The 27626-nt window shown below is 44.1% G+C and overlaps 1 protein-coding gene across 1 annotated transcript in view; it reads right to left on the reverse strand.

The window, feature by feature from the left end:
* Nucleotides 1-225: 225 nt before the first annotated feature.
* Nucleotides 226-27626, reverse strand: part of WDR1 (WD repeat domain 1) — a 43400-nt gene continuing 15999 nt past the window's right edge. The window contains exons 5-15 of the mRNA XM_073648526.1: nt 24025-24205; nt 17075-17152; nt 16900-16980; nt 15074-15307; nt 14905-14994; nt 13988-14142; nt 12099-12180; nt 7131-7241; nt 5520-5693; nt 4335-4479; nt 226-893 (exon numbers count right to left, since the gene is read on the reverse strand). Of these exons, the coding sequence (XP_073504627.1) occupies nt 784-893; nt 4335-4479; nt 5520-5693; nt 7131-7241; nt 12099-12180; nt 13988-14142; nt 14905-14994; nt 15074-15307; nt 16900-16980; nt 17075-17152; nt 24025-24205 (1441 nt within the window). The 3' untranslated portion in view covers nt 226-783. The remainder of the gene's footprint in view (nt 894-4334; nt 4480-5519; nt 5694-7130; nt 7242-12098; nt 12181-13987; nt 14143-14904; nt 14995-15073; nt 15308-16899; nt 16981-17074; nt 17153-24024; nt 24206-27626) is intronic.

The following is a 27626-nucleotide window of genomic DNA, read 5'->3' on the forward strand; positions in this document are numbered from 1 at the left end:
AAAAGGGTTCTATGGAAGTGCACAAAAGGTTGTCGCATGCCATAACCTTGAGTGCACATTTGCAGAAGATCAAGAGAAGTGGTGAGAACTCAACAGGTGACTGAGGAGCGAAGGGGCCGGAGAGGTGAAGTGCAAGGACCACCTAGTAAGCGTCCAACTTTCCAGTAATATCCATGAGGTCACCAAATCCTCCACACCACATAAACCCACAAACCAGAGGAAAACTGTACATAAAAAAAACTTTTAATTTTTTCTTACGCACCCCGTTGTCATTGGAAGGGGGTACTACTTGGTTTTATAGTTTGAGGCAACAGTTTTTGGGACAAAACAGAGCAAGAAAACACAGTAAATGCATACCAGGATTGTAAAAATAGATCACAACTATGGTCACCATGGGAGCAGATACGGAAATGTTCTGTAAAAGGAAAGAAGTGAGAAGTCTGCTTTCTCTCATGCTGGGACGTAGCACGCACACATACACTCTCACCGGTGGAAATCCGCCCGCGACCTTCCGTTGAGCGCTACAGTATTTGGCCGCTCGCCTCTGGAATGTCGATGACATAACCGGACATGTAAGAGCTATTCACCTGCACGCAGTCACTGACTAAAGCTTTTTTTTTTTTCTTTTTATAGATAGACACACCACCTATCTGGAGAATGAGAATGTGGCCACGTAACCACGGAGCGTAGAACAGAAATATATATCATTTTTTTTTTTGTTATTTTTAATAGAATTTCCAATTGCAGTAGTCCTAGCTGTGTTGTGCCAGTCCACGCCGGAGCTCATTTGTAGGTGATTGTCCATTGTTTGACACAAGCGTCGTGGGACACTGTGACCAAGGTGTGCTCGTCCAGCCAGGCCAGGCCGCTGACGTGGTGAAGCCGATGGGTATCTGTGAAAGCAAACAGGTCAATTAGAGAGGCGATTTCATGCCATTTAAGCCGAACTTGGGCTGCAGTCATTGGATTGTACAGTGGGGAAAGTAAGTATTTGATGCACTGCCGATTTTGCAAGTTTTACCACCTACAAAAGAACAGAGGTCTGTAATTTTTATCGTAGGTACACTTCACCTGTGAGAGACAGAATCTTAAAAGAAAACTAGGAAATCACATTGTATGATTTTTAAATAATTAATTTGCATTTTATTGCATGAAATAAGTATTTGGTACAATAAAAAACAGAACTTAATATTTGGCAAAGAAATCATTGTTTGCAATTACAGCGGTCAGACGTCTCCTATAGTTCTTGACCAAGTTTGCACACACTGCAGCAGGGATTTTGGCCCACTCCTCCAGATCTTTCAGGTTTCGGGGCTGTCGCTTGACAACATTGAGTTTCAGCTCCCGCCAAAGATTTCCTATTGGGTTCAGGTCTGGAGACTGGCTAGGCCACTCCAGGACCATGAAATGCTAATTACGGAGACACCCCTTAGTTGCCCTAGCTGTGTTTCGGGTCATTGTCATGATAGAAGACTCAGCCATGACCCATCTTCAATGCTTTTACTGAAGGAAGGAGGTTGTTGGCCACAATCTCACGATATATGATCCCATCCATCCTCCCTTCAATACAGTGCAGTCATCCTGTCCCCTTTGCAGAAAAGCACCAAAGTATGTGTCGTCCCCCACCATGCCTCATGGTTGGGATGGTGTTTTTGGGTCTGTACTCGTCCTTCTTCCAAACACAGCGAGTGGAATTAATACCTAAGGTCTATTTTGGTCTCACCTGACCTCCCATGCCTCCTCTGGATCATCCAGATGCTCATTGGTGAACTTCAAAAGGGCCCGGACATGTGCTGGCGTGAGCAGGGAAACCTTGCGTGCCCTGCAGGATTTTAATCCATGACGGCATAGTGTGCTACTAATGATAATGTTTGAGACTGTGGTCTCAGCTCTCTTCAAGTCATTGACCAGGTCCTGTGTAGTTCTGGGCCGATTCCTGACCTTTCTCAGAATCATCCTTACCCCACGAGGCGAGATCTTGCATGGAGCCCCAGATCGAGGAAGATAGACAGTCATCTTTTGTTTCTTCCATTTTCTAATTGTGCCAACAGCTGTTGCCTTCTCACCAAGCAGCTTGCCTATTGTCCTATAGCCCATCCCAGCCTTGTGCAGGTCTACAATTTTGTCCCTGGTGTCCTTAAACAGCTCTTTGGTCTTGGCCATGGTGGAGAGGTTGGAGTGTGATTGATTGATGGTGTGGACAGGTGTCTTTTATACAGGTAACAAGTTCAAAACACATGCAATTAATACAGGCAATGAGTGGAGAGTAGGATGGCTTCTTAAAGAAAAACTAACAGGTCTGTGAGAGACAGAATTCTTGCTGGTTGGTAGGTAGTCAAATACTTATTTCATGCAATAAAATACAAATTAATTATGTAAAAATCATACAATGATTTTCTGGGTTTCATTTTTATATTCTCTCTCTCACAGGTGAAGTGTACATACAATAAAAGTTACAGACCTCTCCATTCTTTGTAGGTGGGCAAACTTGCAAAATCGGCAGTGTATCATACTTTTTTCCCCCACTGTATATCTACATGTATTGTGGGTGTAAAGCTACACGACAGGCTCAGGGCCGACCGCTGGTCTAGTTAGCGCTCAGGTCAGTAGTCAGGTGGCCATAATACACACAGATCACACGGATTAATAATGGGGTCGTCGTCAAATCTAACAAAAACTGTAAATTAAAGAGCAATCCTACTAAGAGGGGTTGTCCGGAATAAACCAGGCTGCGTAGTGTGAGCTTGAGTAATGTTACATCGAACCTGGCTGCGGAGAACCGCTTGCCCATTACAGGGGAAGGAGGAAAGCAAAAATTGATGGGATGAAATCCGGCCCCACTGCCAAGCTCCGATTTAACCTCTTCCAAACAGGGTGTTTTCTTTTGCAGTTTTGATTTTTTTTTTTCATCTCTTCGCTCCATTTTATTTAATTTTTATTTTTGTAGCCATAGGGGTTTCTTGTTTGGAGGACGAATTGTAGTTTTGAGTGACCCCATTCATATTATCAAATAATGTACTGAAAAATGGGGAACAAACAATTCCAAGCGTACCATATTTTTTAGACTACAAGACGCACTTTTTTCCTCCAAAATTTTGGAGGAAAGTGTGTGTGGGGGGTGTGTGTCTTCTAGTACATACTGTATGGCTGTGCGTGGTGGCGGGTGTGGGGGAGCGGCAGCAGGGGAACAGCGTGGCACAGGAGGCAGAAGCCTCCTGCTGCAGCTCCCATGGGTTGTAGTGAATATTCATGGTCTTTAATAGCGGGCACACTGACCGCTATTAAAGACCAGTTTGCCCGCAGGAGCCGCGCTGCCATACAGTGTGCGGGTTATTGAAGAGACTGAATGGTCACTGCTCCCCAGTCCCAACGCAGGGAGCAGAGACTATTACAGCACAGCATCTCACACTGTGTGAGGGCGAATGGCAGGGACGCCATGAGCGCCCTGCCATGCATGGCTCACACAGTGAGAGAGTGTCGGCAGCAGAGTAGGACAGCGCTGGAGGAGAGAGGAGGTGAGTATGATTGTTTATTATTTTTTCTGGGCAGAATGATGGGGGAATCAAGGGGTGCCATACATACCAGGATGGGGGGAGGAGGGCCACATATACCAGGATGGGGGAGGGATACATTCCCCATCCTGGTATATTAGTGCAGAATTAGAGGACTTAACCCCTATGACAGCGTCCGCAGCAGATCCCCCCCCCCCCCATAACATCATCACCACATTTTTTTGCTTCGATTTTCTTTTTATATTTTCCTTATGTAAAACCTAGATGCGTCTTATAGTCCGAAAAATACGGTACATGAAATATTTCAATGTATTGCAGTGCCCCCTAGTGGCCAACATTGCATTTTTCATCAATCAGCAGCACTGCATATCCTCCTTAGCATTAAAGAGTAGGTAGCCGATAATCCAAATCGAGTGCATGTGGTGTCAGATTTTAGCCTAAATGCCAAGCTGGTTACAATATTAAACAGTCTTTCTGCAGTATATCATTAGATATTAGATGCATATTTGCACTTGTCCTCATGACTCTAAATAGGAGGATTTGGCATAATTAGTCACGCAACATCTTGAGCTTCTAGATAATGTGCGTTCTTTCACTTCGTATGTCGGCTGGAGAAAGACTCCTCTAGAGTCGAAACGTTACCGTTTGTTAATGTCTTGATGCCATCAAAAAAGTATTTTTTATGCTTAGAGTCCTGCGGTTATCCTCTCTTTTGTGGCATACCTTCAATTTTATTCATGTGTTTGGACGTATATTAGGAAACAGGATTTGGTTAATGTCCTTAGCCGGTTACGGTCACTTTCCGGTTGATAAGAGGCTTACCTGGCATTTTGATACGGGCGTCTGAGTCACTCACTGTCCATACAAAAACCATCATATCCATTCCCCCGGTGGCAAAGTGTTCATTGTCCGGTGACCAGGCCACGCAGACAACTTTTGCATGGTGTCCGTAAAAGCGGTCCTTCTCCTGGTGATCAACACAAGGGAGAATTACAACCCTGGAAATGTCGGGCAATAAACGGTGATAAAAGGAATAAAAGTCACAGTGGCTGTGTAAATTACGTAGACAGGCATTACTGGTCAGTAAACCTTTACTTATATGTTAGAGGTTTTGCGATTTTTTATAATCCGCTGGAAGTTGGGCCCCTGACGAAGGCTGATCGGAAAAGCGCGTCGGGGTGGATGCACAGTACCCTTGGAGCCCCTGTATCTATTGGGGTCCATACGGTAACATACCATTCCATTAATTGCCAACTCTTACCTATATGGACTCTTTACAAGTATACCACATGGTTGTAATTGCAGGGTTTGCCTACTATATATACACTACCATCTATATTAATTGTTCAAGAGATACACATATACATATATATGTGTATTAGCTGCTAACCTGTGAGTCCCATACACAATTGCTTCACATGCATGCAAGTTCCCAGTTCCCCCTGCCTGTATATTTTCTAATAAAGACCTTTTTGGGTTTCGAATATTACTTTTGACTCCCGATCATTGTTTTTTTGCTTGCATTAGTACATGCTGGGAGTTGTAGTGTCCCAACAGCTGGATTGCTGTAGGTTAGTAACTAGTGTTGAGCGAGTATGTTCTATTAACCCTTTCGCCGAGAACGCTCGGGCCGAGCGCAGAGTATTTACAGCTGCTCGGTGATCAGGTTGAATCGCTCCCGTGTGCATGATTTGCGACTGTTTGACAGTTTTAATACATGTGAGGAATGTCTATTTCTTACACATTCCTCACATGTAATAAAACGGTCAAACAGTCGCAAATCATGCACACGGGAGCGATTCAACCATATCACCGAGCAGCTGTAAATACTCGGAGCTCGGCCCGAGCATACTCGGACAAAACATACTCGCTCAACCCCATTAGTAACCAATAATCTAGAAGAAATTTCTCCTAGCGGCATTTTAGAAACGATGCCACAAAGTCCAACCATAGAAACTAAAATAGGAATCACATATCCCACAGCATTCCATGTGACCAACTACTTACCGCATATCCGTCAGCAACAGTGAAGACCGTCACCCCCCTGTTGACGTCAGTGGCAGCAAGAAAGGCACCATCGTTGGAATAGGCGAGGCTGGTGACAGCGGCCTTCACCAGTAGAGACTTCCCTTCATCCTTCAGAGAGTTTCCTTGTATGGAATATAGATGGATGTTGCCGTCCTGTCCAGAAAGAACAAGGTAAATGCACACGTCAAGTATTTGCTGGGGGAGTTTCTGCATCTTTTAGCAGCAAAAAAAAGAAGAGTAAAATAGGCGCTATTTTTTTGCAGATTTTTCTACACTTATTAGTATGGGTGAAATCTGCAGCAAAAACGCTGAAAGACTAGCCATGATGTATAAAAAAATAAGCAACATGTGACTTCAGGAATCTAATTCACTTTGCTGGAACTAGGAAAACCTTTGGGCCACATGTGCACAGGCCCTAACGCTTGGATGAGCAGGGTCCACCCAAGCAGTTCTCCATTTTAACTCATAGAGGGGTTCCTGAGTTGAAACCTTAACTCATACCTTTAAAATAGGAATATTCTACCCAAGCCAGGAAAAAAAAAAAACACCACCACCACCACCACCACAACAACCACCACAACAACCACCCTGCATTATTCAATATCAGTAAGTTGCGCTGTAAACTTTTTTCTTCTCCTGCAGTCCCATAGACATGGAAGGGTGTTCGAACCAGCATTCAAGATGGGGCTGCAGAGCACCAATTTCAGGAGATAAAGGGTTACTCCCAAGCAAGTGAGGCGCCTTCAGTGATATGGAAAGTGTGAATGATAACTTTCCCTATACCTTTAAAATCAGTGTTCCCCAACTTAAGCCCACTGACAGATCATCTCAGGTGATTGTTCCATCACGTCTAGAATACTACGGAAATCCTGATCTGTCGGTGGCTCTTGAGGACTGGAGTTGGGGAACCTTGTTTTGCATCCTTCAGTGAAGAACAAGCTAAGAGCGCCACCTAGTGGATAGATCACAGAACTAGCAGGATGATGGCAGAGGTAGTTACTCTGCTGCTAGAACCGTCCTAAAAGAGAATGGCGCATACTTTGTTGTCGCTAGAGAGCAATTTCCAACCACAATGTACAATTTTTCGTCTTCTATTATCACTGCTGGATCTTTTGTAAAGATACTTAAAAAGAAGTATACCAAGAACTTCCTGACCCTTGCATGGAGGCAGTGGTGGACTCTCTCCAGCACTAGATTACAGAACCAATAGGGACTTGTAATATGGATGATGCCGCAGTTACACATGTGTCTGGTGGTTGGAGCATGGACCGGTCATGGGTCTCCAAAAAGCAAACTTGACATTCTCATATATGCCTATGAGGCTGTTGAGTTTGGTTTGGGAAACCCAAGGACGTGTGAATGCGGCATCAGACCTGATGTAAGAGGACGAGTCCCACCAATATAGGCACAAAGCAAAAATAAAAAGGCCTCTCGATGGTGCACACGTCCTGGCAGGTATGTGGGGGACACATCATAATCGTTACTCTTCGCCTCCTGGTGCTGAAGTGAGCAGTGCCAAACTACCCCTTCAACCAACGGTTGTTTTTTTTTGCCCCCCCCCTCCCACACACTTTTGGACAAGGTACATACCGCTCCGCCAACTGCGACATCTCCAGAGCCTGGGTGAATGGCAACAGCTTCCGGTTCGTAATCCAGAGAATCGATGGCAAACACCTGCTTCTTGTCCTTTAGCAGCACAATCTGTGGGATGATAAAAGTTAGCTTAGCTCAGAACCCTGCTAATCCTGTGCAGGTTCAAATCGGGTCGCCAGGAAATTAAGATGGCGAAAATATTTTGCACAACAGGATAAATGAGTACGTGCTGGTCTCAATATACCAACTGACCTACTCCCAGCAGTTAGGGAACTATTGGAACTGGGGGAGTATCCACCAGGTTCAACTGGCGTAGGTCCCGTAGGTCTCTTAAGAATAAAAAAAAGTGTTAAACCGCCACTGGTATCAGGCGACATACAGTACAGACCAAAAGTTTGGACACACCTTCTCATTTAAAGATTTTTCTGTATTTTCATGACTTTGAAAAATGTACATTCACACTGAAGACATCAAAACTATGAATTAACACATGTGGAATTATATACTTAACAAAAAAGTGTGAAACAACTGAAAATATATGTCTTATATTCTAGGTTCTTCAAAGTAGCCACCTTTTGCTTTGGTGACTGCTTTGCACACTCATGGCATTCTCTTGATGAGCTTCAAGAGGTAGTCACCGGAAATGGTTTTCACTTCACAGGTGTGCCCTGTCAGGTTTAATAAGTGGGATTTCTTGCCTTATAAATGGGGTTGGGGCCATCAGTTGTGTTGTGCAGAAGTCAGGTGGATACACAGCTGATAGTCCTACTGAATAGACGGTTAGAATTTGTATTATGGCAAGTAAAAAGCAGCTAAGTAAAGAAAAACGAGTGGCCATCATTACTTTAAGAAATGAAGGTCAGTCAGTCCGAAAAATTGGGAAAACTTTGAAAGTGTCCCCAAGTGCAGTTGCAAAATACATCAAGCGCTACAAAGAAACTGTCTCACATGAGGACCGCCCCAGGAAAGGAAGACCAAGAGTCACCTCTGCTTCTGAGCATAAGTTTCTCCGAGTCACCAGCCTCAGAAATAGCAGGTTAACAGCAGCTCAGATTAGAGACCAGGTCAATGCTACACAGAGTTCTAGCAGCAGACACATCTCTATAACAACTGTTAAGAGGAGACTTTGTGCAGCAGGCCTTCATGGTAAAATAGCTGCTAGGAAACCACTGCTAAGGACAGGCAACAAGCAGAAGAGACTTGTTCGGGCTAAAGAACACAAGGAATGGACATTAGACCAGTGGAAATCTGTGCTTTGGTCTGATGAGTCCAAATTTGAGATCTTTGGTTCCAACCACCGTGTCTTTGTGCGACGCAGAAAAGGTGAACGGATGGACTCTACATGCCTGGTTCCCACCGTGAAGCATGGAGGAGGAGGTGTGATGGTGTGGGGGTGCTTTGCTGGTGACACTGTTGGGGATTTATTCAAAATTGAAGGCATACTGAACCAGCATGGCTACCACAGCATCTTGCAGCGGCATGCTATTCCTTCCGGTTTACCTTTAGTTGGACCATCATTTATTTTTCAACAGCACAATGACCCCAAACACTCCTCCAGGCTGTGTAAGGGCTATTTGACCAAGAAAGAGAGTGATGGGGTGCTACACCAGATGACCTGGCCTCCACAGTCACCAGACCTGAACCCAATCAAGATGGTTTGGGGTGAGCAGGACCGCAGAGTGAAGGTAAAAGGGCCAACAAGTGCTAAGCATCTCTGGGAACTCCTTCAAGATTGTTGGAAGACAGTTTACGGTGACTACCTCTTGAAGCTCATCAAGAGAATGCCAAGAGTGTGCAAAGCAGTCATCAAAGCAAAAGGTGGCTACTTTGAAGAACCTAGAATATAAGACATATTTTCAGTTGTTTCACACTTTTTTGTTAAGTATATAATAGCACATGTGTTAATTCATAGTTTTGATGCCTTCAGTGTGAATGTACAATTTTCATAGTTATGAAAATGCAGAAAAATCTTTAAATGAGAAGGTGTGTCCAAACTTTTGGTCTGTACTGTATCTTCGATTGAGGTGTTGGTTAGCATGGTGAATAATGAGCTTAGGAAGGTAGCTCTCACATCCTTTAGACCAAATCTCTCAAAAAAACCACAAAGATACAGGCTTTGAAGGACCTAGAAAATTCTATGATAGTTATCAAAAAATCTGATCAAGGAGGGAACATAGCGATTATGGACATCTGTGGGTTCAGGGATGTGCGTATGAAGTTGCTTTCAGATAAAGATGGATATGCGATTTTATCCACTAACCTGACCCCCACTATGTAAAAGATAACTTAATTAGCAAGAAAGAATATGAATTCCTTGTTCCCATTCATCCAAAGATCCATAAAGTTCTGGATCCAGTAAAAGGGAAACATATTGTAGCAGGTATTGACAGCCTGAGCCAAAATGTAGGCATATGCTTGGATGAGGTTTTGAGACCCTTAGTGGAGGTACTTCCCTCATACTCAAGAGATACCATGGATCTCCTGTGGAAGTTAGAGGAGATCCAGGTGGACGACTAGATTTGGCTTGCCAGTGTAGATGTGGAGGCCCTGTACTCCTCGATACCATATGAATAAGGTATCGAGGCAGTAAACTATTTCCTATGACACAATTTCAGGCGCATCATCATCTGATACTGGACCTTTTGAAGTTTGTATTACCAAATAATTTTTTTCCTCTGACAAAAAAAAAATCTTCCACCAGCTCAGGGGCACGGCCATGGGTAACTCTTGTGTGTCAACATATGCCAACTTGTTCCTGGGCTGGTGGGAAGATACAGAAATATTCGTCGATAAACATAACCATGTTGCTCGCATTGATTTGTGGACAAGGTATATCAATGATTCTAGTATTATGGAAGAGACCATGGGAAAAATTTGTTGAATTCGTGGAGGTGCTCAATGATCACTTTCTGGGCCTTAAATTTACATAGGAGATGGACCGGGTTTCGTTATTATTTCTAGATCTTCTCCATCACGAAACAGAGCAATGGCATTTTAAATACCACGATCTTTCGTAAACTTACAGCCACAAATCCCCTTCTTGGGTGGGAGAGCCACCATGCTTTCCCAAAGGACTGTAAATTAGACTCAAGACAAAATTGTTCAAAAGAGTAGGAGTTCACTCGGCAGACCAAACATCTACGAGAAAGGTTCCCCGCTAGGGGGTACCCAGACTGGGTTTTGAGACTGGCTTATCAGTTTGCCCTAACAGAGGACAGGGAAAGCTTACTCTCTCCAGCAGATAAGCAAGTGAGGAAAAAAAGAGCCTATAAAGACTAAGGGCAACCTACGACAATGGAGCTCCAAAAGGTCACAACGAGTCAAGAAAAATACTGGGGAATTTTAAACATGGATAATGACCTGAAAGAGCATTGGGCTAAAACCGCAAATTACTCTGTAAAAGTAGATCGATTAGAGGAGGATTAGGAGAAGCCACTTTATAATGCCTGCTGAAAACAAAACATGGTTACCCGATAGACCAAAGGACTATTTTAAATGCAGTAGGCGCGTGGCTTGCCCCAATATGACAATAAAGTCTTTTACGAGAAATGTTACGAGGGAAATCTTCCATGACCAGGAGCATCATTAACTTTAGAACTAAAATATGTCCTCTAAGGCTACCTGCATGTGCTGGAAAGAGTACGTAGGAAAAACCAGAAGAGAAATGAGAAGGGTGGGAGAACACCTGAATAACATTCTGAACGACAGATACACCCATTACAAAGCATGTCAACCTCGTGCATGGGGGAGATGTTGGGGCCATCACCTTCACCGGGATTGACTGCATTAAACCTAATAGGGAGTTGGGGGGGGGCATTAATAAAGTTCATTTACAGAAAGACACTAAGTGGATTCTCACCTGCAAACCATTGCCCCCAAAGGGGCTTAATGAACAGCCAAGTTATAGTTGTTTCATTCAGACTGAATAAAACCCTCCCATCTTGCCAATGGAAATAGGCTTATCACATGATAATGCCTATAAACCTGGTTGTAAATATGGGCAGTACAGTGGCTCAGTGGTTAGCACTGTATGGTGGCTCAGTGGTTAGCACTGCACCTTTGCAGCACTGAGGTCCTGGGTTCAAATCCCACCAAGGACAACATCTGCATGGAGTTTGTATGTTCTCACAGTGTTTGCGTGGGTTTCCTCCTGGTTCTCCAGTTTCCTCCCACACTCCAAAGACCTACTGATAGGGAACTTAGAATCGGAGCCCCAATGGGGACAGTGCCGATATTGTCCGTAAAGCGTTGTGGAATTAATGGCGCTATATAAGGGAGTAAAATAAATATTTACATGAGTTCTTGAATATAATTTATATCGTACGTGGACCTCTGGTGTACCAATATATGACGTTCTCTTACAGTGGGGTCTAATAAATAAACCTTAGGATTGGAATATCTCATTGGCCAAATTGTAAGAAGCATTTAATCTGATTCTGGGGGAGAAATGACAAAAGGGATTTAGTTATAATCACTTCATCTAATACAGTCACTGTGCAGTTACTATCCAAGGCCCACATGTTCTCCATCCCTATGGGCTGAGTATTGCCCTGATTGATGAATTTCTGGTTGGTACATGGTTTTGTCACCTCAGAGATGACCACCTGTGAAGGTGCTGTTAACCGGAGCACAACCTCAGAAACGAGTTGCAGTTACCATGGTAATGGCAGGATGTGCTGTTGCTTATGAGCGGTCACGAGGCGCGCTCATCAAGTTTACCCTGGTTGCCAGGGAGATGTCTTGATGTTGAGCGCATGCGACCAGAAGGGACGCACTGATGGGGGACGGTGATGCCATCTCACTGAGTTTACCCTGGTTACCGGTTAAATATGGCGATACGGAGTGCGCACCAAGGTGGTCGGTGGCTTGATCATTCTCGTACACAATTCAAATATAATTAAAAAAAAAAAAAATTACACAAACAACTTGAAGAGTTACGGTTTGTAACTATTTCGCATTACACACCTGGCCAATGCAGACGGTGACCGCATAGCCATCGTCGCCCGCAGCAATACTTTTTGGCTGGACATCCAACTTGAGAGAAGGACTAGAAAAAAAAAAGTTGAATACAAGTGAAAAATATCATTTGACTTGCGCGTTTTAGTACAAAGCTGTATACACAATACTGCCTGCTTCAGAGTATGTGCACACAATGCAGATTTTAAGCAGCAATTTCCTGAGCGTTTTTTTCCTCTCCCTGGCAGAAAAAACGCATGTAGATTTTACATGCGTTTTTTTTTCTGCCAGGGAGAAGCTTTTTTTAAGCATCACTTGGAAAAGGGCTTGACAAGTTGGTCACACAATATAAATCCATGCAACTGGCATTGATTTATATTGTGTGACCGAGATTTCTGCTTAAAATACTGCATCTATAGTAAAAAAAAAAAAAAAAAAATAGAATTATAAATTCATACTCACCTCTCTGGCGGCCCCCCAGTCTCCTCCCGGCTGCGTCCCCTCTCCTCAGCGGCCCGCGGTGACATCATTTAGTCAGCTGATGGTCACGCAACCATCACCTGACGTCAGCGGTCGCGTGACCATCAGCCGACTAAATGACGTCACCGCAGGTCCTGGCAGTACACCGCAGGCCGCCGAGAGGGGACGCGGCCGGGAGGAGACTGGGGGCCGCTAGAGAGGTGAGTATGAATATTTTTTACTTTAGAATTCTCTTTTAACTGGCAGGTACCATGGTACCTGGGTTGGAGGAGAGTCTCCTCTTCTCCAGACCCGGATACAATCCACGCATTGAATGTATACATGCAGATGTTATGCGGTTCAATGCAAGTCAATGGCGGCGATTTCGCACAATAATTGGTAGCGCTGCGGATTTTTCTGCAATAATAATCCGCAGTGGAAATTTCCGCAGCATGTGCACAGCATTAAATCCGCATCGGGGGCGCACAGCCTTAGGCTATCTTTACTTGTTATGTTTTTGATGCGTTTTTTTTCTGCAGCAAGATCTGCTCTCTTGGCTGTAAAGAAGCAGATTGTCGAGTTTGTGTCATGGTACTTTTGTCTATTGTGCATGCTGATAAAGTTTAGTGCATAAAATAAAAAAAAATAAAAATAAAAAACAAACACCTGATTCAATTTCCTTTTGGCACCAAAGAGGATACCTCAGGTTTTTGCACTACACATTTCACACAATGGGTGAAAAACGCTGCAAAAACACTGAAAGTAGTGTCATGCTGCATTTTCAAAAAAACAGCTCTTTGAAAAAACAGTCAGAAAAAAAAACAAGGTGTTTGCATGAGTTTCCTGAAACTTCAGACTTTCAGACAAAAAACCGCTGCAAAAACGCAACGTGTGAATATAGCCTTAGTGGTTCACCGACTCCACAGCTCTAGCTGAAATGTTTTGTCTTCATATTAGGTACTTAAAAAAAAAAAAAAAAACCAAAGACAAACTAAAGCTACCCGTACAGATGTCAGTTTTCCAAAACTAGGAAATTATAGGCATCTTGTTACAAAAACAGCATTGAATGTGGTGTTTGATGCTCAACATCATGCACATGAATGTAGCGGAGCTACAATACAAAACGCATGACCTGGTAGTGCAGAGTGAAGGAGCAGCGGGAGTGATCACAGCACGCTCACTGACTGATCACAGCCCTAGCGCTGCCCCGATGACTGGAAGAGAGCGGCTGCAGGGAAAATAGAGCTTCATTTCCTCCCTGCAGCCGCACTCCCAATTAGACACATAGTGTAGGTTTAACTCTATTTCCCTGCAGATTCCACTATGGCTGCAGGAAATACAGTCTTGCTAATTTTTTTTTTATTTTTTTTTTAAAATAGACTGGTTCCTCATAATCTACATATAATGCTGTTGAGTGTCGTAGTCGTCTCCTCACAAACCTGTAGGCTCCGTCCCTGACATTAGTGTAACGCACTGTATCGTCCATGCTGCAAGTGACCAGTTGGTTGGAGCGGTCCACAGCCATGCTGGACACCTGGTTCGTGTGGCCTTTGCCAGAGAAGGAGTCATTCTCTCCTGTCTCCGCATCAAAATAATGTATGGCCGATAGTTAAGAAAAGTATATCCGGTATAATAAAGAGAAAAGAAAATATCACAACATCTCTTTGCCGAACAAAACCTCCCCAGGGAAGTACAGGATTGGACATGCTCAAATTAAAATATGCCTAATTACTTCGCCTTATACTTTAAACTGTAGAACAACCACCACAACCGCACGCAAGACATACGAAGGGTCAAGAAGCTAGTCTGAGTGCGACACCCTTGAGATCTAGCACTTCCTCTACATCCCATCATGGTAAGAATATGCCACCACCATGAAATTTTGAGAGGGTCCGCCAGGCAAGGCCATTTTCAATCCTTAGAGTAAAGTGTCAGGCGTGCCACTGTACCAAAGGAAACACGATGGACCTCAGTCCGTTCATCCTCCTGATTGGATTGGCCAACACCATCCTTGAGTGACATGCCCCAACAATCAGATCCCATATAAATGGATGAGATGCAGATTCCCATTTCTCACATTTACAGCAAATCCACAGGCTATTCCATAAACGTAGAGTACATACAAGTCGCAGCAATAGGCCCTGCATATATTTTTTTTTAGAAGGTCCTGACGCGCGCCGCAGTCAGTGGAGAATTCCTGTTCATTCCGACCACCTCTTTATAAAATCAGCAATTAACAGAGCCCTGTTGGCAAGACTTGCATCTACTATACATTTATGGTATAGTCGGAGGTTACGAAATTAATGTAAGAGTTTGGAATGCCCATGTAAAGTAATAAACTTTTCATAGAAAGGATATTGATATGTCCATCGTGGCTGCCGGTATAAATTGTGGATCGACCATCATTTCTGTGGACTGTCATGCACTGGATAGATTTGCTGTGTCCCTAAAATGGAAAATAAATTATTCACCAGTCCCTAACATTAAACAATTATTCACCAGTGATTGTATTGTGTCCACCCTACCTTGACCACACGGATGGGTCTGTCTGGGTTATTCTTGTCCAGATAGTTGATGTAGCCAGACAGAGAAACAGTCAGCAAGTAGTCCTTCTGCCACAAGCATCCCAGCTGCTGATCCAGCATATCGCTGCCCAGATTGAACGTGGTGACTGCCTTAGACGCCGCAACATCCCAGATTTTAGCTGTTTTGTCCCCAGATGCAGAAAGCAGTTGGGTGCTGTCAGCGCTCCAGCTAATCTGTAGTAAAACAAAGGTGGATATTACTGCCGAATGCCTGCCGGTGCAGAATAACGGGAGAAAGGAGACACGGGATGCACTTATTTTTTCTTGAGAATATTTATCAGATCTGATGAGGTTTTCTATAGGCGACCATACACATTTCATAAAAGAAGTTTGCTGGATGAACAATCATTACATCGGCACAGACCATTTTAGTCTATACTGGATATTACTATTTAGCGATCAATATTTCTAGGAACATTCTTTCACAGGAAGAGGGGAGGGGAACAAGAAGGGAAAAGAGGGAGAAGAGGGAGGGAGTGAGAGGGGAGGGGAACAAGAAGGGAAAAGAGGGAGTGAGAGGGGAGGGGAACAAGAAGGGAAAAGAGGGAGTGAGAGGGGAGGGGAACAAGAGGGAGTGAGAGGGGAGGGGAACAAGAGGGAGTGAGAGGGGAGGGGAACAAGAGGGAGTGAGAGGGGAGGGGAACAAGAGGGAGTGAGAGGGGAGGGGAACAAGAGGGAGTGAGAGGGGAGGGGAACAAGAGGGAGTGAGAGGGGAGGGGAACAAGAGGGAGTGAGAGGGGAGGGGAACAAGAGGGAGTGAGAGGGGAGGGGAACAAGAGGGAGTGAGAGGGGAGGGGAACAAGAGGGAGTGAGAGGGGAGGGGAACAAGAGGGAGTGAGAGGGGAGGGGAACAAGAGGGAGTGAGAGGGGAGGGGAACAAGAGGGAGAAGTGGGAGGGGAACAAGAGGGAGAAGTGGGAGGGGAACAAGAGGGAGAAGTGGGAGGGGAACAAGAAGGGAAAAGAGGGAGGGGAACAAGAAGGGAAAAGAGGGAGGGGAACAAGAAGGGAAAAGAGGGAGAAGTGAGAGGGGGAGGGGAACAAGAGGAACCTTTTTTTTTTTTTTTCTTCTCTCCAAAGAAGACAAGCCCCACCGGAAATGAACAAAAGTTTGCATAGGGAGGGGTCTGTGAGTGGCATTTCTGAATTCCATTTTCAGGATAATCCTGGGCAGAGACATGAACGCACTTACAAAATGCAGTGTGAACAGTACCCTAAATTGGTCACACTTTTAGAACAGTTTCTGATGGCAGCCCAAACACATGCATGCTCGGGAGAGCGTTCATGTCTTCGATGGGGAGCAAGTGCAAGGCAGCTTTTCTTCCCTGAGAGCAAAAGAAATGGCATGTTGAAAACCGGCGGAACAATTTTTCTCTCCCTCCTCTCTATTAAAAGGGATATTCCAATTCTACTCTTTCACATTGGAACATGAGCGGGGCCAGTGACCTCATATCTGATACCGACCATATGCTGCACGTGACCCAGCAGGCATTGGTAGCATTAAGTGAATGGAGCTGGAAGACCCCTTTAACGTAATGTGTACGGCTGCCTTTAGCGGTGGCTCTAATGTACTGATAGATGTATATAGAGCCTTGTCTGTAAAGTGCTACTATTCTGTGTCTCTCAGGTCTCTACTTTCTGGACAGTAATTTCTGACATTTCCAAAAACTGCCCTCCATTTATTGCAGCTGCCATAAAGCGCACACCCTGCTGTGCCGTCTATACAGGAAGCACATAAAAGATTATAAAAAAAATTAGAAGTAATTACTGCATAAACTCCTCCATCGTGAGCTTTTCCATTTCCAATAGAGCCGATTTTTTCAGCAGTTTTTCCATCATACAGCAAAATCTATAAGATACACAAAACAATGTTAAAATTAAAGTAGGAACCATTGGGTGAACTTGGCCGTTCTTTAGTTCTCCGCCATTTCCCCGTCCATTACCTGGCCGTCTGCGCTGGCAGTTGCAAATCTGTTGCCATCGGGAGAAAATCGCACACAGTTCACAAAACGGTTGTGGTCCTGCATGGGGGGGGGCGATAAAATAGCAGTTGAATAACAATATATAAAAGTGTGTGCATTAAAAAGTTGGCAACAGTTCACCACACTGTTCTACCCAAATCTACAGTACTGGGACAACTTTTTGTAACCACAAGAATCAAATAATTTTGCCACTTTTCAGAACGGGCAGTTTGTTTTTTTTCAAAGCGATTTAGTTGTATATTTCCATTTATTTGGTGTAGGATCGACATGGTGATATAACCTGATATAGGATAAGTATTGCCCGAAGACAAAGCTTTACAAATAATCGTGACTGAATAATTTTTGGATGGAAAGACGTCTTTGACCATTTACAGGGAGTAAAGGGAATCTGTCACCAGGTTTAGGATTCCCAATCTGAGGGCAGTATACAGTGGCTTGCGAAAGTATTCACCCCCTTGGCATTTTTCGTGTTTTGCTACCTTACAACCTGGAATTTCACTGGTTTCTTTGAGGGTTTGCATAAGTTCATGTAAAGAACATGCCTACAACTGGGAATATTTGATTCTTTTTTTTTTTTTTTTTTTTGTGTAGAAACAACAAAATAGGACAAAGTAATTGAAAACTTCAGTGTGCATAACTATTCACCCCTCTAAAGTCAGTACTTTGTAGAGCCTCCTTTTGTGACAATTACAGCTGCAAGTCGCTTTGGATAAGTCTCTGAGCTTTCCACATCTTGCCACTGGGAATTTTGCCCATTCCTCAAGGCACCAAAACTACTCCAGCTTCTTCCAAGTTTGATGGTTTGCTCTGGTGAACAGCAATCTTCAAGTTTAACCACAGATTCTCAATTGGATTAAAGGTCTGGGCTTTGACTAGCCACTCCAAAACATTTACACGTTTCCCCTTAAACCAATCGAGTGTTGCTTTAGTAGTACGCTTAGGTTTATTGTATTGTTAGAAGGTGAAACTCCGTCCTGGTCTGAAATCACTGACTGAAACCAGTTTTGCCCAAGAATATCCCTGTATTTCACACCATCCATCTTCCCCTCGCCTTGGACCATTTTCCCCTGTGTCTGCTGCCGAAAAACATCCCCGCAGCATGATGCTGGCCACTACCATGTTTCATTGTAGGGATGGTGTTCTTGGGGTGATGAGCTGTGTTGGTTTGGCACCAGACATAGACTTTACCTTTGTGGCCAAAAAGTTCAATGTTGGTCTCATCGGACCACATCACCTTCCTCCATACATTTGGGGAGTCTCCCTCATGTCTTTTGGCAAACTTAAAACAAGCCTTACACACAAATATTTAAAGTAAAGGCTTTTTTCTGCCAATTGTTCCATAAAGGCCACCTTTATGGATGGTACGGCTTATTGTGGTCGTATGGACAGATACTTCAGGCTTTGCTTGGGAACTCTGCAGCTCTTTCAGGGTTATCTTTGGTCTCTGCGCTGCTTCTCTGATTAATGCCCTCCTTGCCCGGGCTGAGAGTTTTGGTGGGCGGTCCTCATGGCAGGTTTGTTGTGGTACCATGATCTTTCCATTTGATAATGGATTCAATGGTGCTTCAGGGGATCATAAGAGATTGGAATTATTATTATTATTATTATTATTATTTTTTAATAACCCAACAACTTTGTCCCTGAGATCTCCTTGGTCTTCATGGTGTTGTTTGGTTAGTGGTGCCTCTTGCTTAAAGTTGTTGCAGCCTCTGTGGCCTTTCAGAAAAGGTAACGTGTATATACTGACCGACCATATGACACTTAGATTGCACACAGGTGGACTTCCTTTCACTAAAGCATCCAACTTATGAAGGTAATTGCTTGCACCAGAAATTTTTAGTGGCTTCATTGCTAAAGAGGTGCATTTAAGCCTATATTTTTCTCACTTCACCAGCTTACGCTATTTAGTGCTGATGCACCACACATCTCAGATTACAAAAAAAATGTAAAACACCGGTTGTAATGTAACAAAATAGGTAAAAAGCCAAGGGGGTGAATACTTTCACAAGCCACTGCATAATAAGGAAAAAGACCCTCTGATTCCAGAGCTACTTCGGTAGAGTCACATGGCTGTTTTGCTGTCCGAGTTTGGCACATATGAGGCTGTTGAGTTTGGGTCTGGAGACCAGCGGCCGCTCCGTGCATGGCGGTCCATACTCAGACTGAAACACAGATGTGGGGATCTGACCTAATTCAGATGTTTTCCCTATTTTTATTAAAAATCACCATTTTTATCTTCAGCAGCTCTGCTCGTCCTCTAAGTGCCGAGCTGTGTATAACTCTGGACACAACATCAATTGGCAGTTTTCTGTGTGCACTGTGCATAGGCAGAAAGCTGCCAACTAGTGGTGGGGTTTTACAGAGCTCATGGGTATGGGAGACTATACAGCAGGAGCTCATCACAGAGGACCAAGCGCTGTGGCACATAAAACGGAGTTTACCAGAACTACATCAAGAAGCCCAGTAAGTGACACCGACATATGCTGGAATCAGGGTCTCTGTCCCTACTTATGTAGTAACGCTCCCTTTTCTAATATTACGCGTGGCCTTTGAAGTAATGATGGCGATAGAGGTATGGCAACGTGTGTCGCTGCTTAGCTTTGAGTACCCATGCTGTGAAAGGGTTGAGTAGAAAACTAATAATTAATTGACGGAGGACGTGTGCTCCACTTTCCAAGGCAGGATCAGCTGTCTCATCTGTCATACGTGGGTAGATTACAGGAAAAGTGAATGGCGAGTATAGTGACTGCCAACACCACAATTAAGTCATTGTGTCATTCACTTATGACGCTGGAAGTCTTACAGCAACTTAATAGGCCTCATTCACACACGTGTGTTCTTCCTTTCGTCTGTAGGGATAATGTGATTTTAGGGATGCGACACATTGGAAAGCGGAGCTACCTGTACACATAACATAGATCCAGCATGTTCCATAATGAGAGGGAATAAATGTACACCTGACGGGAACACATGAGGCCATACAGCATTAGCAACCTGCCTCATGGGATTTGTGCTATAAACATTAAAGGGAACCTGGCAGCGGATACATGCTGCGATCCACGGGCAGCACAGACACTGGCTGTATGATCTCAGCCAGGTACGTTTAACTCGGAAACACTTTGGTGAAGAGAAGAGAAAAAAAAAAAAAAAAAAAAAACACACCACACGCCGCCTCTCCGAGTCAGCCTCTCCCCTGGAGTGGCAGGTCTCTTGTTATACAAGTGTGCAGGGAGAGACTCCGTCACTGGCAGAGAGCGGGGAGAAGCCACAGAGCGCAGCCTGTCCAAACAGCGTCCCGTATGGCTTTTAAAAGTTATGCTTTTCTCCGAAATGCCGAAGTGTTTCGAAGTCAAACAAACACACATGGCTGAGATTGTATAGCGAGTGCCTGATACACGGATCGGATAGCATGGATCTGCTGCAGGTTGAACTGGACACAACGTAACAGCGACTGCAGAGCAAAATAATGGGATGGATGGAGAGAGATAGATAGACTGCGTTTTCAATGGAAGCATGTGAATCTTCTCCCTGTACGAGTTTCTATCTGATAATACTCACTTAAGGGGTGGTCCGAAACTAAAATGTATTTCAATCCTAAAGGCCCATTTAAAGGTCATAATTAGTGTTGAGCGAGTATGTTCTATTAACCCTTTCGCCGAGTATGCTCGGGCCGAGCTCCAAGTATTTACAGCTGCTCGGTGATATGGTTGAATCGCTCCCGTGTGCATGATTTGCGACTGTTTGACAGTTTTAATACATGTGAGGAATGTCTATTTCTTACACATTCCTCACATGTAATAAAGCTGTCAAACAGTTGCAAATCATGCATACGGGAGCGATTCAACCATATCACCGAGCAGCTGTAAATACTCGGAGCTCGGCCCGAGCATACTCGGACAAAACATACTCACTCAACCCTAGTCATAATCCAATCTACTTTAAATTAAAGAGTCCCCATCATTCTTTAACAAGTTGGCAAGAGAATGCACAGTCAGTGCGCATTGTAAGAAGAATACCAGATGTGGTGAAAAAGCAGAGACCAGTGCTGCTGTCGCCACAAAGGGCGTAGTTTTTCCTTCACTCCAGGTATTTTTCTTACAATGGGCACGGACAGTGCTCTCTTATCGGCTAGTTACTTCTGATCAGAGCTGGGAGCGAGCGCACTGTCACTGTGCATATTGCACAGTGACAGGAATCTACTGAGCATCCATTGAATCTGACAACCGACATGCTCAGCAGAGCATGGACTAGCGCAGCCCCTGAAACGGACGTCACTGATGAGTCTTCATTTGATTGTACCAGCAAGCACTGGGATTCTCAAATGGCCTCAGTGCGGCAACTTCTGCTCAAACAGGCTGTGGCTGAAATAGAAGGCGAGATATTATGGGATGGAGAAAAAGGGTCTTTTCTGCATTTGGTGCCAATTTTATGTTTCTAGTGGCAAGAATGCCATTATTTCAGGCCATTATCACAATGACGCCTCGCTCTAGGGAATTGTATCCTCCATTAAAAGGCTAAAATGTACAGAGTCATCTGCAAAGGGAGCATCAAATCCGTTGCCATGGTACAGAAGAGCAGCTGCCTATAGCAACCAATCAGATTTCAGGCTCTCTTTTTCTAAGGTCTTATGTGGAATGTAAGCAGTGATCTGATTGGCTACTGTGAGATGCCACCCGCTCCTCCCTATAATGTCTATTGGAGATCATTGATTAAAAACAGAAGTGCGCGGCCAATCAGACGACACGGCTCTGGCAACTGATGTAACGAGTCATGCACTTGTGTGGTCACTTAAAGGGGCATTGCCATCGCGTACACAGCAATGAATGGGAGTGCCGATCCCCTCTCGGACTGCAACAACACCTATGAGTGCTATTTTACCTGTGTGCACTGATTGGCTGCAGCGCTGTGCTGCTCCTCAGTCAGTATCCACAGCCAGTAATAAATCTCTGTACACACAGACTTCAGTATTCGGTCAGTATTTTTTCTCAGGAGTGGGAGCCAAAACCAGGAGTGGGTGATAAATGCAGAATTGGTGACTTGTTTCTATTATACCTTTTCTCTGATTGTTCCTCACCTGGTTTTGGCTCCCACTCCAGAGAAAAAACACTGACCGAATACTGACCAAATACTGATAGTGGGGCCGTGGTCTTAGGCAGTAAGAAACTTGTTCCTTCAAAAGACAATGGACCTAAAGTTGCAGAGCGAAGGGAAACTGCAGGATCGACAGACAGTCTAATGTGTATGGGGGTCTCCCCACTATCCTTTAACTTCCCCTTAGCTCATTTTTAGTACCCTATTAACTGACTGACTGCAAGCAGAGATCTTGAAAACTGAGCACTAGCAAAAAAAAAAAAAGCATGCATTTTTGCTGCATGAAACAAATTTTTATTAAACCTGTACAGTAGACAATTGACAAATAATCAGCACCACAACCTACTTTTTGTAAACAGGCTATTTTTACTGCCTAGAGAGCAAGTTTTGGCTGCAGAAAAAAAAAAAAAAACAGCAAAAAAAAAAAAAAAAAAAAAAAAAGCAATGTATGAACATAGCCCAACACTAGACAGGCTTTGGAGGATGGATTCTGGCTACAGAGTTTGCATCACTGATCACTAGGTCCTATTTCTGTGCAAGACCACCTGAAATCAGTGATTGCGCTCGCTCTGATCGCTGTAGGTTTATCAGGTTTTCCTGATTTAGTGAGCAGTGAAGGCCGATGCGGGAGGGCAACAGAAAATCTGTTAGGAAAGCCATTACAGTATTAACGCAGCGAGCGCAGGAGCCGAATAACAGATTTACCAGACGGCTTCTCTCTGGAAACAGACTGATCCGGGCAGCGGGTTAAGGAGGCATGAATAATTCAGAGGGACAGCGGAGACTGGATCATTAGGGACGCAGAGAGAAAGACAACACCGGGGTCTGTCTCTTTCTGTACATGTGACCGGGAACTAGAAAGCATGTTACAATTAGGGGTGACAGAGCGGCACAGCAAAGTTTGGACCTGTCACTTTAACGTACATGCTGGGGACCGACAAGCGGGGTCTTTTATAATTCACCATATTTAATAGCAAAGTGGAGAGGTGGGGGCAGATTTCTGCATTATTACAATGCAATTACACAGCCAGCAACCGCCACAACCGCACCGCTTCTTAGGAATTTATTATTCATATTGCAGAAATAATGGCTTCCTGGATTAACACTTGCATGTCCAAAGCCATTGTGTACGAAAAGGATTACTAGACCGTGCAGTGCCCCCGCTTTAATATTCATATATTACTAGGCAAGGCTAAGCCTGGGAAGACAGACCACCTGACTAAGCATACTGGGGGCTTCAACCAGCAGGTGCCACTTCTTTGGCAGGGTCACAAGAACATGTGTAGTTTGTTTTTATGTTCTTAAAAAGCCCAAGACCAAGTTGTCAAGCACTTTTCCAAGTGATGCTAAAATCGCTTGGAAAAGAGCATGTTAAAAATGCTGGAAAAAAGCTTCTACCTTGCAGAAAAAAAATGCATGAAAAATCCACATGCGTTTTTTCTGCCAAGGAAATGCAGAAAAAATATGCAGTATTTCTGCATCGTGGGCACTTAACCTAAAGATGTTAATCATTGTGCAACATGTAGGTAAAATTGCTGCAAATAACGGCAATGCAGCCACAAGCAAATCTGACTTCAATAATCCTCGTGATAAATCCCCATCCCAAAGTCCCTGGCATTACCATATAAAAAGCAGGAAAATGATTCATTAGAGAAACCAGTCTCTCCAAAGCAGTGAAAAAGAGCATGCCGATACCGCTGATGTGAGATTCCACATCCCGTGTGGTTTCCCTCCCCTACATAATCTCTAAGTAAGCAAAAGCAGCAGGAATGAAAGGACAGTTCACACCAGGTCAGAGCGGAGAGAGGAGCAGGACTCACGCCAATTGTAAACTTGAATTTGAATGGTGGTCCCTCGAAGAAAGCCGTGCAGTTGTCATCGCTGCCGGTCACCAGACGATAGGGCCGGGTCTGCTTGATGTCCACGCTGTTGATCACTTTATTGTGTCCTGTGATTTCACCCACAGAGGAGCCGGTGTCCCAGAGAAACACGGAGCCGAACCTGAATGTGGAGAGAAGAGTCATGAAGATGCCTCACGGAAAAAAAAAAAAAAAAAAAAAAAGAGAGTCACACCCTTATCTGTGCGGGGTCCAGAACACAGGGTGACGCAGTACTATTCCTGCAGATCAGCCCTGTAATAAGTTAAATTGCAATACCAAAACACAACACATAGCGGCGCTGTATCTAGTAAATCTCTACTCCCAAAAGAAGCCACAGCAGCCGATCTACCCCACATGGGTGGGCACTGTGTGAACTACGGTGCTCCTCGATGGCATCACCGAAAGAAAGACCAGCAACATCTCTGCCCCATGGTGATTTTTTTTGCACATACCAACACAATGATATACTAAACCTAGAATAAAAACCAACGAATAGAGACTCTGAAGTAAGCATGAATAGTACATGTAAATAACACAAGGTGCTTAGTTGACACCATTTTGATGAAGAGAGCAATAGCCATCCCAACGTGACAAGGTGTGCCACATTTCTGGCTCAATGTTGTAAGCCTGAAGAAGCGTGTACTCATGCGAAACAGCTGTTGCTCATTTTACTGATGTCTGTCCGCAATCCTGTGACCAAAATAAAGTGTATTTTTACTGAAATTGCCAGTGGAGAGTGCCGCTCCTCTTGCTTTCCTCTGATTTTTCATGATCATTTAGGTTACAGAGATACAAGCTTTTTTTTAATTTTATTATTTAATTTGGTGCTAATTTTTATTGTCTTTACCGCTCACAGAGCAGTCTAAAGAGGCGACCCCAGGGAATCTATGAGATACGTCCTGTTGGTAAAAAAAAAAAAAAAAAGAAGAAAAAAAAAGCGCATGCAAGTCTCGAGCATACACGCCACTCATTTCGGCAGCATCACTGCACCTCTGTAGCGGGGTGTATGCTTATCAGAAGCGCCGTCTTTAAGAGCAGCGGCAATAAAGTAAGAGTGAAAACTGCCCATCTTGAACCTGGTGACAGCCCCTTATGAAGTTACGGTGATGGAAAAAAATTAAAAGGGTCACAAACTGGGAAAAATAAAAATTGCATAATACAGGGATGGAAACCAGAAAAAAAAACCTTAAGCCGTGAAAGCCAAAATATTATATGTTCTTAAATGGGGTGCAAAGGTTTCATAGTCATCTCCACTCCATGGATTTATAGGATAGGGAATAATCTTGATCGCTGCAGGTGCGGAGACCCCCACCCCCCACTAATCCAGAGAACAGGATCACGGTCTGAATGGAGCCGAAGTTGAGCATGCTCCTCCACTCCAACCATTCTCTTCGAGGCTCCATCCAGATGGGGCTTCTCAGTCCTATTCTCGGGATTGGTGGGAGCTCCAGTGATCGAGAAGTTATTATTAGTAATGGGGGATAATTTAGGTTACAAGTCCTTTAAGGGGGATAATAAAATTGCAGCAAACCAGTCAGGTTTTTTTTTTAATAAGGCTTGAATTTTCCTTAGGAAAATCTACAAAGAATACTTCATAGAATCTGCAGGAGACATTCCTGCCATGGAAGTGCCCGCAGACCATACGTCAGTATCGCCGATCCCAAGCTTTCCCCATGTAGAACCAACAGCAATGTGACCATGATGGAGATTTGGAAATATGCAGCAAGGTCGTTATTGGGAGCAGATTTTTTTTTTTCTCCTGGAGCACGTGAATGGGTTACAATATACCCCACTAAAGGGGTTGTCTCCTCTTCTAAAAAAAGGGTACAATTGCTTTGAAATCTACCCGTTAACTTTTTTTTTTTTCCAGACCGGAAGGATTTTTCAATTTTATGGTTTGCTGCTCATTGCCCAACTCATCGGTGACCGCTGCAGTGTGCGAGCGTATATTGGTCTCCTAGGCAAGAAGTGCAGAGCTTACAGGCTCTCTCTATGCAGCTTGTGAGCGCTGCTCTGAAGCTTGTGGGATTCGGCCTCAGTGCCCCTGCGCTCCTCTGATGCTGCACTGGAGAGAGTGCAGATTGGGCAAGTGACACACTGATGGTCTGAGCGGTCAATCAGGAGTGGACCCACCCCGCCACTAAGCAGGAAGCCAATAGGCTCGGCAGGGGAGAGGTGCGCTCTTGAGGATACGTATGAGACTAACTTGCATTATTGCAGAATGTCAGCAGATTCTGTCCAGAAGTAGCAAGGAATCGTTTTCGCAATGTACAAGTGAAGCAGTGTGAACTCTGCCATATTCCAGAAGTGGTCACTAAATACAGAGCAATGATATGTCAGGACACCAATTGCCTATGGCTTTACGATATGTGCGCCATCGTATGAGGTCAATACTCACAAAAACAGCTGATTTACAAGTCTTGTCTAATGTTTAAGACAGCGTAAATGTGAACTTCAAGCACTCTCAGGTCCATCTGTGAATCTCTAGACACCATTGTCCAGATTTTCAGCACTTAGTTTAAGCTTTATACCAATATTTTGCAACAAAAATTTTGGTGCAGTCACATTTTAAGTGGTGCCCATTTTTCGATATGTCATGCACCCCTTTCCACTAAGTCATGCCCACTTGTCAAGTGAAGCACAGTGTGTCCAAAGCCTCCTATAGTGTGGGGCAGGGCTTTAATACAGGTATTTATGTGCAAACTTTGAGTTTCTCTAAAGAAAGAAAAATAATCCATGGCAGGACTGTGGATTCTCTGGAGACCTAAATGCACACTGCAGATGAATAAGACTAAACGCAAGCACACTCAATGGTGGAGACAGGGTTAATATGAGGTGTGGGATTTGCAGATGTAGCGGAGAAAGTCTATAATTACATGAGGCATCTTCATAGCAACTGCACTCTATGGGCTTCCTACATTTGTCAGCTCGAGCTGCGTGGGGGCCGCTTACATGCAACCCGGCCCCTCTCTTTCAGGTTCGTACAATTACATTGTGATTCAGAGATTTGCATAAAGTCGTGTAGAGAAAATGCAAAGAAGTAAATGATAGAACCAAGTGGAGAAGAAATGCAAATCTACACATTGCATATGCCAAAACATGAAAAACACAAATCATTCCTTATCATTTTTGCCATCTACGACCCCGACCTCTTCTAGCCAAGTGCAGAAGTCACAGCAGCCATCCTTAGAGAAGTCACCGAGTCCCTCGGGCTTCCTAGACGCACAGGCCCTGCTCTCCTCCGCCTTCATGTGGAGCTGTAGTTCTTATTGATACTGTATTGCTCTCAGTGATGGGGGCATGTGGAGCTGTAGTTCTTATTGATACTGTATTGCTCTCAGTGATGGGGGCATGTGGACCTGTAGTTCTTAGTGATATTGTATTGCTCTCAGTGTTGGGGGCATGTGGAGCTGTAGCTCTTATTGATACTGTATTGCTCTCAGTGATGGGGCATGTGGAGCTGTAGTTCTTATTGATACTGTATTGCTCTCAGTGATGGGGCATGTGGAGCTGTAGTTCTTATTGATACTGTATTGCTCTCA

Source organism: Phyllobates terribilis, unplaced genomic scaffold, assembly GCF_046119375.1.
Source record: "Phyllobates terribilis strain yellow unplaced genomic scaffold, ASM4611937v1 Scaffold_1__5_contigs__length_1240528914, whole genome shotgun sequence".
NCBI lineage: Eukaryota > Metazoa > Chordata > Amphibia > Anura > Dendrobatidae > Phyllobates > Phyllobates terribilis.